Consider the following 11,518-nt stretch of genomic DNA (forward strand, 5'->3'; position numbering starts at 1 on the left):
GAATGAGGAGGCGGAGGCTGGAGTTTCATGGATGCTTGTTATGTCTGTCAAACCACTAGCGATTAGAAAAATATAGATTTTCCTATAAAAAAATAACCATTCGCAAATGCAATATGGATACTGCGGTTGTTGTCGTATGGCTTTCTATGGGTACGTATCAATTTCGAATGGAAATATAGAGAAATAGTCATGCTTTTTTGTATTAGCCATATTAGCTAGTCGCAAGCTAGCTTGCTACAGCAGCTAACACGTTATGTGATTGATGGGTTGGTCATTTTTTCCCACTGTCTTGGTTAGCTTTCTATCCCGTTATTCGGAGATAATAGTGGCCTTGCCGTTTAAATCTACACTATTTAGCTATTTAGGATATGAGATTATTAGCTATTGGTAGAATTAACTGGCTACATATATCTACCGGTATTTTACAATTTAAAGTTATTATAACGTACTGTTGCAATAATGTTGCCATTCCTCCAAGGATGTGTTGCTGATTCCTCCAACATTTCTCTTTCGCGGATACATTGTATCACCTTATTCAAACCAGTTGTCCTACATCTATTATAACATACCAATATCACATAGCTACAGTAAATCTAAGTATATCATGCAATTGATGGCCAAAAGTTATCTTAATCTTTTATTTCTTATACTGTCGTCATATCATTATGAATTGAATACATTTGCATGACATTATGTAGAAGCCGAAATAATGCATTAGGCCTAATATTGTGTGAAAACATCTTTCCTATGTCACCACATGATTATAAGTACATTTTGCCATGTGCCTAGAAATTGCAAGTGAAGCATTCAGCAATTTTTTTTTGCAAACATGCCTCTGTTTGAGAAAATATTCAAAATAAGTATTGCTTTTGTTTGTGTTTGTTGGTCTATTAAGTTTTCATTGTGCATGTATCTGGTTTCACACACAATGATGTGATTGGGAGAAACATCCATGTACAGCCTAATCTGGGTTTGAAGCAGAGAACTGCCATACAAGACGGTGAGTGGGCGTGTGCAGTGTTGAACATCTTGTGTGACTCCTCCCTGACCCCCCTCCCCCTCTATTCTCATAACATGGTGGTGACACACTCAAGTAGTTCCCTATTAATGGACACATTTGTGTTGATTGTAACAGACTGTGGTGCAACCTCTTCTGCTTTGTTTGTAATCTTTGCTCTTCGGTTTGTTTGAGTCACAGTCTAATTCTGACTAGCCCTAATTGTATTATTTTGAGATGCTGTAAGTGAGAGTTTCCTTGGTTACTGTAACTTTTTTTAAGAGACTTTCCAGTGAATAGTAAAAATGTTGATGCCCGCCTATCCTAGACAATAGCCTACTACTTGTTTACAGCCCTCTCCAAAAGACCCCATGACCTGGAGCGAGAAAATATATTCATTGTTAGTTACCTCAGTCCAGAATGGTTGTGCATCAAGTTCAGTCTAGGTACAGTAGGGACGTCTGAGTTGGCTGTGGTCCTCCCCTGCTAGCAACCGCTGCCTATAGAACCAGTAACCGAGCACAGTTTCACTCCAGTCTAGAGAGACAGACCACAGGCTAGATCAAGTCTAATAGTGCTCCCATAAGTCTGTGTAGTTTTAATACAAAATTAAAGCACATGCATTCCCTCGGACCGGAATGGACAGATAGATCCACCTCCACCGCTGTACATTCAACTGAACAACAGGACAGAGGACATCCTTTTGCTGCCTAAGCCAGCCTTTCAACAGACAAGCTCTTTTTTTACTGTGTGGCCAAGGACATTAATAAAGACTATTTCTGGGCTGAGGCTGCTGTGTGCCCAAGGTCGGGTTGGTCCATAAAGGCATAAAAGCGGGTTATCCATTCTGTTAGTGATCTGCAGCAAGGGAACATGGCAAGGTGTGTGTTTTGTGTGTGTACCATAGCTAATATGCATGCGTGTGTGTGTGTGTGATGGGTCCTGCCATGGTTAGGGAGTTGAGCATTAACCATGAATGGTTGATGTATTAGAGGGGGCTGTTGGTTCATCGTCTCCAGAAGGACTTGCTGTGCCCAGAGAGCCAGGTGTAAGCAGATCTGATGCTATTAGCACACCCTGTCGCTAGCGTAGCCAATGATCTCTGCTTTCTTTGTTTGGAGTCGCTGGTCTGCATTCCAAATGGCACCCTATTCCCTATATAGGCTAGTGCACCACTTTTGACCAGGGTCAATGTGGCACTGGTCAAAAGTAGTGCACTATGAAGGGAATAGGGTGCCAGTTGGGATTCCGCCCAGTTGGAGTCTCTAAGGTTTCATCTGGCAGTGACCTGGGGAAGGCCATCTGGGCTGAGACATCGAAATAGAATTGGGAATGTTGACCTGAATGTGGATATCCATTCTAGTAAGTCTCCCTCTAAGAACGGACACATCTGTGGACAACACGTGTTAATTAAACCACATCAAGAGTCTCTGAAAAGAAGGGTCAATGTTTGACCTTGGCTGTGGCTGTAACTGTCATGTGGTTTTAGAAAATAAGCTTGACTGTGTTGTGAGAGGGCTGCATCTTAAGTGGCATCCTATTCCCTATACCAGTGGTTCCCAACTTTTTCGGTTACTTTAACACCAACTGAACTTTGCCTCTGCCCAGAGTACCACTGAAGTATCCCTCATGTGCATTTTACCAGTAGGCCTACGGTCTCATGAGTCTTCTCAAGTACCCCCTGTGGATAGGCCAAGTACCCCCAGGGAACCACTGCCCTATGTACAGTTGAAGTCGGACGTTTACATACACCTTAACCAAATACATTTAAACTCAGTTTTTCATAATTCCTGACATTTAATCCTAGTAAAAATTCCCTGTTTTAGGTCAGTTAGGATCACCACTTTATTTTAAGAATGTGAAATGTTAGAATAATAGTAGAGAGAATGATTTATTTCAGCTTTTATTTCTTTCATCACATTCCCAGTGGGTCAGAAGTTTACATACACTCAATTAATATTTGGTAGCATTGCCTTTAAATTGTTTAACTTGAGTCAAACGTTTCGGGTAGCCTTCCACAAGCTTCCCACAATAAGTTAGGTGAATTTTGACCCATTCCTCCTGACAGAGCTTGTGTAACTGAGTCAGGTTTGTAGGCCTCCTTGCTCGCACATGCTTTTTCAGTTCTGCCCACAAATTCTCTATAGGAGTGAGGTCAGGGCTTTGTGATGGCCACTCCAATACCTTGAGTTTGTTGTCCTTAAGCCATTTTGATACAACTTTGGAAGTATGCTTGGGGTCATTGTCCATTTGGAAGACCCATTTGCGACCAAGCTTTAATGTCCTGACTGATGTCTTGAGATGTTGCTTCAATATATCCACGTAATTTTCCATCCTCATGATGCCATCTATTTTGTGAAGTGCCCCAGTCCCTCCTGCAGCAAAGCACCCCCACAACATGATGCTGCCACCCCCGTGCTTCATGGTTGGGATGGTGTTCTTCAGCTTGCAAGCCTCCCCCTTTTTCCTCCAACCATAACGATGGTCAATATGGCCGCACAGTTCTATTCTTGTTTTATCAGACCAGAGGACATTTCTCCAAAAAGTACGATCTTTGTCCCCATGTGCAGTTGCAAACTGTCGTCTGGCTTTTTTATGACGGTTTTGGAGCAGTGGCTTCTTCCTTGCTGAGCGGCCTTTCGGGTTATGTCGATATAGGACTCGTATCACTGTGGATATAGATACTTTTGTACCTGTTCCCTCCAGCATCTTCACAAGGTCCTTTGCTGTTGTTCTGGGATTGATTCACACTTTTCGCACCAAAGTACGTTCATCTCTAGGCGTCTCCTTCCTGAGCGGCATGACGGCTGCGTGGTCCCATGCTATTTATACTTGCGTACTATTGTTTGTACAGATGAACGTGGTACCTTCAGGCGATTGGAAATTGCTCCCAATGATGAACCAGACTTGTGGGGGTCTACAATTTTTTTCTGGGGTCTTGGCTGTTTTCTTTTGATTTTCCCATGATGTCAAGCAAAGAGGCACTGAGTTTGAAGGTAGGCCTTGAAATACATCCACAGATACACCTCCAATTGACTCAAATGATGTCAATTAGCCTATCAGAAGCTTCTAAAGCCATGACATAATTTTCTGTAATTTTCCAAGCTGTTTAAAGGCACAGTCAACTTAGTGTATGTAAACTTCTGACCCACTGGAATTGTGATACAGTGAATTATAAGTGAAATAATCTGTCTGTAAACAATTGTTGGAAAAATTACTTGTGTCATGCACAAAGTAGATGTCCTAACCGACTTGCCAAAACTGTAGGTTGTTAACAAGAAATTTGTGGAGTGGTTGAAAACAAGTTTTAATAACTCCAACCTAAGTGTATGTAAACTTCCGACTTCAACTGTACATTAGTGCACTACTTTTGACCAGGGCTCCTAGTGCTCTGGTCAAAGTAGTGCACTATGCAGCAAAAAAAAAAATAAAGCTTTATTTAACTAGGCAAGTCAGTTAAGAACAAATTCTTATTTACAATGACGGCCTACCGGGGAACAGTGGGTTAACTGCCTTGTTCAAGGGCAGAATGACAGATTTTTACCTCGTCAGCTCAGGGATTCGATCAAGCAACTTTTTGGTTACTGGCCCAACGCTCTCTAACCACTAGTCTACCTGCCGCCCCACATTTAGCTTTATCAGTGTGGTGATGTTGAAACAACATTCAGCTATAGGCTAGTAATATCCCTACACCATAGCTCAATGATCATAGCAGTTGCCAGGCAGGTTCCATGGCAGATCCCAACCCTGTGCTTATTTCACATCTATAGAAGCGTTTAGATCATTGACCACCTTTTCCTGTGACCAGGTCCCCGGGGACAAAAGACATCTGGGACACTTTAAGGTGTAGTGTTTAGTGTTTAGTGGGTTTCACAGATCTACTTGGGCATTTTACATAGTCTATTGAGACATTTGTTCACGGTCTGATTTTGATTGGACTACAAACTATTTTGTGTACTGGATAGGACATAGGCTAGTGTCTGTGTGTACTGGATAGGACATAGGCTAGTGTCTGTGTGTACTGGATAGGACATAGGCTAGTGTCTGTGTGTACTGGATAGGACATAGGCTAGTGTCTGTGTGTACTGGATAGGACATAGGCTAGTGTCTGTGTGTACTGGATAGGACATAGGCTAGTGTCTGTGTGTACTGGATAGGACATAGGCTAGTGTCTGTGTGTACTGGATAGGACATAGGCTAGTGTCTGTGTGTGTTGTGTTACCTTAATCTGACTGTGTTGCCTGTAATCTCTTCTGTTCCAGAGTGGTTTAACCCATTATATGGACTCTTGCAGTGTTTAACGTAACTCCAATTAACTACAGATTATGGGCCGGTTTCTGGGACACAGAATCCTGGACTAAAAATCATGTTCATCTCCGTTGAAAGTGATTTTTTTAGTCCAGGTAGGACTAGGCCTAATCTGTGTCCGGGAAAGTGGCCTAAATCTCCCAATATGTCTTAATAATGATGAAGAATGAAGATTATGGTAACATGTTTTCCAGTAGGGAGTAGGGACTTTTTTTCAGCTCTTCCAGGCTCCATTTGCTGCAAATGGAGTGGGATTTATTTGTCTGCAGTCATGAACAGTGGAGCTGTCTCTCTCTTTGACGCACACGCACGCACGCACACACACACACACACACACACACACACACACACACACACACACACACACACACACACACACACACACACACACACACACACATACACACACACACACACACACACACACATACACACACACACACACACACACACACACACACACACACACACACACACACAAACACACACACACACACACAATGTACTGCAGTTCTCCCTCCCCCTCCCATCCCAGCACACTCACTCTCCCATGGTGATTAAAAACGTAGCTCCTACCCACTGGAGGAGGAGGATGGAGAAAAAGAAAGAAGAAGAAAAGCTCTGTCAAACCAGAGTAGAGGAGCAGGAGGGAGAGAGGGGGATGAGGGGGGGTTGAGGAGCAGGAGGGAGAGAGGGGGATGAGGGGGGGTAGAGGAGCAGGAGGGAGAGAGGGGGATGAGGGGGGGTAGAGGAGCAGGAGGGAGAGAGGGGGATGAGGGGGGGTAGAGGAGCAGGAGGGAGAGAGGGGGATGAGGGGGGGGGGGTAGAGGAGCAGGAGGGAGAGAGGGGGATGAGGGGGGGGGGTAGAGGAGCAGGAGGGAGAGAGGGGGATGAGGGGGGGGGTAGAGGAGCAGGAGGGAGAGAGGGGGATGAGGGGGGGGGTAGAGGAGCAGGAGGTAGAGAGGGGGATGAGGGGGGGGGTAGAGGAGCAGGAGGTAGAGAGGGGGATGAGGGGGGGTTGAGGAGCAGGAGGGAGAGAGGGGGATGAGGGGGGGTTGAGGAGCAGGAGGGAAAGAGGGGGATGAGGGGGGGTTGAGGAGCAGGAGGGAGAGAGGGGGATGAGGGGGGGGTAGAGGAGCAGGAGGGAGAGAGGGGGATGAGGGGGGGGGGGTAGAGGAGCAGGAGGGAGAGAGGGGGATGAGGGGGGGTAGAGGAGCAGGAGGGAGAGAGGGGGATGAGGGGGGGTAGAGGAGCAGGAGGGAGAGAGGGGGATGAGGGGGGGTTGAGGAGCAGGAGGTAGAGAGGGGGATGGGGGTAGAGGAGCAGGATGGAGAGAGGGGGATGAGGGGGGGTTGAGGAGCAGGAGGTAGAGAGGGGGATGAGGGGGGGTTGAGGAGCAGGAGGTAGAGAGGGGGATGAGGGGGGGGTTGAGGAGCAGGAGGTAGAGAGGGGGATGAGGGGGGGTTGAGGAGCAGGAGGGAGAGAGGGGGATGAGGGGGGGTAGAGGAGCAGGAGGGAGAGAGGGGGGTGAGGGGGGGTTGAGGAGCAGGAGGTAGAGAGGGGGATGTGGGTAGAGGAGCAGGATGGAGAGAGGGGGATGAGGGGGGGTTGAGGAGCAGGAGGTAGAGAGGGGGATGAGGGGGGGTTGAGGAGCAGGAGGTAGAGAGGGGGATGAGGGGGGGGTAGAGGAGCAGGAGGTAGAGAGGGGGATGAGGGGGGGTTGAGGAGCAGGAGGTAGAGAGGGGGATGAGGGGGGGTTGAGGAGCAGGAGGGAGAGAGGGGGATGAGGGGGGGTAGAGGAGCAGGAGGGAGAGAGGGGGATGAGGGGGGGTAGAGGAGCAGAAGGGAGAGAGGGGGATGGGGGTAGAGGAGCAGGTTTGAGAGAGGGGGATGAGGGGGGGTAGAGGAGCAGGAGGTAGAGAGGGGGATGAGGGGGGGTTGAGGAGCAGGAGGGAGAGAGGGGGATGAGGGGGGGTTGAGGAGCAGGAGGTAGAGAGGGGGATGAGGGGGGGTTGAGGAGCAGGAGGGAGAGAGGGGGATGAGGGGGGGTAGAGGAGCAGGAGGTAGAGAGGGGGATGAGGGGGGGTTGAGGAGCAGGAGGGAGAGAGGGGGATGAGGGGGGGTTGAGGAGCAGGAGGTAGAGAGGGGGATGAGGGGGGGATGAGGGGGGGTTGAGGAGCAGGAGGTAGAGAGGGGGATGAGGGGGGGTTGAGGAGCAGGAGGTAGAGAGGGGGATGAGGGGGGGTTGAGGAGCAGGAGGTAGAGAGGGGGATGAGGGGGGGTTGAGGAGCAGGAGGTAGAGAGGGGGATGAGGGGGGGTTGAGGAGCAGGAGGGAGAGAGGGGGATGAGGGGGGGTAGAGGAGCAGGAGGGAGAGAGGGGGATGAGGGGGGGTAGATGAGCAGAAGGGAGAGAGGGGGATGGGGGTAGAGGAGCAGGTTTGAGAGAGGGGGATGAGGGGGGGGTAGAGGAGCAGGAGGGAGAGAGGGGGATGAGGGGGGGGGTAGAGGAGCAGGAGGGAGAGAGGGGGATGAGGGGGGGTAGAGGAGGAGGGGGAGGAGGAGCTGCCATTTGCCTCTGCAACACTTCCTGAATAAAGAATAAGTGTGTGTTTGTGTTGTAAATGGATAGACTCTGGTATAATGGGAGTCAGTGAGTATGAGACAGAGAAGAATAACAGCGCTATTGTGCTTCTTAAAGCTACAGTCTGGGATTGGGACAACCATTTTTGTACTTTAACATGAATGATATAGAGCCATTGATTATTGGGGAATATAACATATAAATGCGTCATGACTTTTGCAAAACTGTCTTACCCTTTCAGTACCCCCCATTCGACAGCTGTTTACATAAACAGGTGGCGGGGCAGCCATTTGTTTTTTTGAATCCCAGACTGTAGCTTTAAGAGGCTGACTGAGTCCCAGTGCTGGTGCTACTTACTGCTGTTGACAACCATTCACTGCTCTGGCCCTCTGACTCTCTGGTTGCTGATATCATAGGCCTTTAGCCCTTAACAACTACTGACAAGTCGACTGTAGCCTGGGTGCCTGGCTGACTGTTCTTGGACTCATCAGTGTTAGGCTTATATCAAAGAGACTGAATAATTCAAACCTCTCTGGCTATATAGTACTGGCCTTGTTTGGCAAGAAAACAAATTGGTTAATGGGAAATCTGCAGTTTGATCAATAACAAAACAGTTACCCCTGCCGCTGATTTGGTAAACAGCTTAGGGATGGGGCTGGAGAAATGTAACCACTCTCAAATTCATGAACTATGAATACAGGGACTGACTATCCATGATATAATATGTATAGTTTTAACCATGTTTAGAGGTTATACAGTATTTGTTTACATTTACATTGTTAACAAACAAATGACTAAAACAAGCTGATTTTTAGGTTCTGATGGGGTACGAAAGTTGAATTAAGCACAAGAGGCAGATTAAGTTATATTTAAGCAATAAGGTCAGAGGGGTGTGGTATATGGCCAATATACCACGGCTAAGGGCTGTTCTTAAGCACGACGCAACACGGAGTGCCTGGATACAGCCCTTAGCCATGGTATATTGGCAATATACCACAAACCCCTGAGGTGCCTTATAGCTATTATAAACTGGTTACCAACATAATTAGAGCAGGAAAAAATATATTTTTGTCATACCCGTGGTATACGGTCAGCCAATCAGCATTCAGGGCTTGAACCACCCAGTTTATATTCTTCAATAATCAATAGGTATATGGTCCCGTATGGCTCAGTTGGTAGAGCATGGCGCTTGCAACGTCAGCGTTGTGGGTTTGAGTACCACTGGGGACCAGTATGAAAATGTATAAACTCACTACTGTAAGTCGCTCTGGGTAAGAGTGTCTGCTAAATGACTCAAATGTATAGTCAGGTCCATAATTATTGGCACCTTGATAAAGATGAGGAAAAAATGACTGTATAAAATAAATTATACAAATAATGAGCTATACTGCATGCTCAAAACATTTCAAATTGTATTTTATTATACTAATACAATTACTAAGAGAAAGATACTTTTTTTAATAAGTAATAGAAAAAATCTTTAAAATGATTGGTTCCCCTGTTTTCAGTACTCCGGCACCCTCCCCTTGTGAGGATAATGACACAGCTTTTTTCAAAAAGCTTTCAGTCTTTTTTGATCATCTTTATCAAGGGTGCTAATAATTATGGACCTGCTAAGTTTAAAAGTAAAAAAAATTGATGTAGCAACTGCAGATTGCCCCTTTGACGCAGAAATAGACTGGCACCCAGATTACGCCGATTTACCAGTCACGAGCCCAAATGATTTGAAAACCATAAGAGACTACAGCACTTCCCCCTCACATGTTTTGATGGGGATTTTCACCTTGTAAAGAGACATTTTCTCCCTCCTGAATACAGTTGGCAGGGGCTGTAATGATGAAGACACACACGGACGCACACAAACACCCCCCCCCCCCCCCCCACACACACACACACACACACACACACACACACACACACACACACACACACACACAGGAGTCCCGGCTAATAACCTCTGTGTCCTCTTTCTCTGTGCTCCAGTGATTACCATCCTGTCGAGGTCGCACGCCGACCGGAACGTCTACCCGTCTGCAGGCGTGCTGTTTGTCCATGTCCTGGAGAGAGAACACTTCAAAGGAGAGTTTCCCCCCTATCCCAAACCTGGTCTGTGTCTGTGTTCCTCATTGGATCTGTCAATTCAATAATAACCAGATTACTAATTGTACTATTACTACTAGTAGACTACCTATTTATGATAAATACTCATCTATTCAGTAATAAAATATATTTCGCTAAGCTACAGTACAGCAAATACAGAGACCGTATCAATATCACCATAAATGTCAGTGTCAGAGTAGAATTCACATCTCTCAGTCTCAAATCACGCTCTCAGGGCCTCGTTGACTAACTACTAGGCTAAGCGTTTATTGTACATGTACCAACGTCTGTCCGTACAGGGGATTCCAGCAACGACCCCATCACCTTCAACACCAACCTGATGGGCTACCCAGACCGGCCAGGCTGGCTGCGGTACATCCAGAGAACCTCACACAGCGATGGGGTGCTCTACGGATCCCCCACAGCAGAACACGTGGGCAAGGCCACCATCATAGAGGTGTTGGCTCCATGTGATGCTAAAGGAGTTACAGTAGAGTTGTTTGTCTGCAGTTATGAACAGTGGAGCTTTCTCTGACACACACACACACACACACACACACACACACATACACACACACTAAACTACAGTACATTAGAAGTTGTAGATTCAATCAATCAATGAATACATTATAACATTGAATGTTTTGAACAATCACCCGGTCTTGTCCGCAGTTAAGTTTGCCAGACAGGGTCCTATCAGTCAGATATGTGGGCACAACCTGTAACAATCATAGTAGTGGTTAGGGGTATAATTTACATTATGTAGTCCAGCAATAGAGCCCCACAGTGGAGGTGTCATAATACCCATAAAATCTAGGGGTCAAGCAGGGAAATGGGTCCAATCGTTTTTCCACCATTCATTTTTCCCATAAGGGATTTCAGAAACACTCCATGGTAAACCTACATGAAACACAGCCCTTATTTGAAGTGTTTCTGGGTATTATGACGCATACTGTGATACTCTATGTTCACAAGTAGATTAATAGGTTTTTTGCACATATGCAAATGCTGTCACATGGTGCATTGTGATATAGCTTTATTCTAGGGTTTTAGATGTGTCCTCAATGTGTCTAAACTACTGTAGCATGTTCTCTAAGGCATTAGGTTCCCTGTAGGAATGTTCCTGTAGGATGCAGTGCCCCAATTCCTTCTTCCCTCTGAGCCTTTTACTATGGAATATGTTTGCATCTGGCTCGGACCTCGCCGGCGAGCCTCAGCCTAGGACATAAAGCTGTAGTGATCTGGGCTTAAACTTGTACCCTTATTTGTTCCAGATTACTGCCTATAACAGACGCACTTTCGAAACGGCCCGGCACAACTTGGTCATAAACATCATGTCCACGGAAGGTAAGAAAAAGAGAGAGAGACAAACGCTTAGTGAGGACATGATGAAGCAAGATGTTTTTAATTTAAATCTAGAGGGTTGCTTCTGATGTTGACTAAAATACCCTAAAAGCTAATTGTTCTATTTCCTTGAAAAATGACTGAATAACATTCATATAATATATATCAATAATTATCCAGAATACAT

At 46.3% G+C, this 11,518-nt stretch overlaps 1 protein-coding gene across 9 annotated transcripts in view; it reads left to right on the forward strand.

The window, feature by feature from the left end:
* Positions 1–11,518, forward strand: part of LOC139373781 (sarcoglycan, epsilon) — a 26,972-nt gene continuing 15,454 nt past the window's right edge. For 2 of the 9 annotated variants that reach the window (XM_071114767.1, XM_071114768.1), the window contains exons 1-5: positions 17–150; positions 896–1,000; positions 9,871–9,993; positions 10,287–10,444; positions 11,262–11,334. In XM_071114767.1, the coding sequence (XP_070970868.1) occupies positions 114–150; positions 896–1,000; positions 9,871–9,993; positions 10,287–10,444; positions 11,262–11,334 (496 nt within the window). In that variant the 5' untranslated portion in view covers positions 17–113. Of the gene's footprint in view, positions 151–895; positions 1,001–9,870; positions 9,994–10,286; positions 10,445–11,261; positions 11,335–11,518 lie in introns of all 9 variants that reach the window. The other 7 variants (XR_011627606.1, XM_071114772.1, XM_071114770.1 and 4 more) reach the window with 5 other exon arrangements.

This window comes from Oncorhynchus clarkii, chromosome 18 (genome assembly GCF_045791955.1).
Source record: "Oncorhynchus clarkii lewisi isolate Uvic-CL-2024 chromosome 18, UVic_Ocla_1.0, whole genome shotgun sequence".
NCBI classification, from domain to species: Eukaryota; Metazoa; Chordata; class Actinopteri; order Salmoniformes; family Salmonidae; genus Oncorhynchus; species Oncorhynchus clarkii.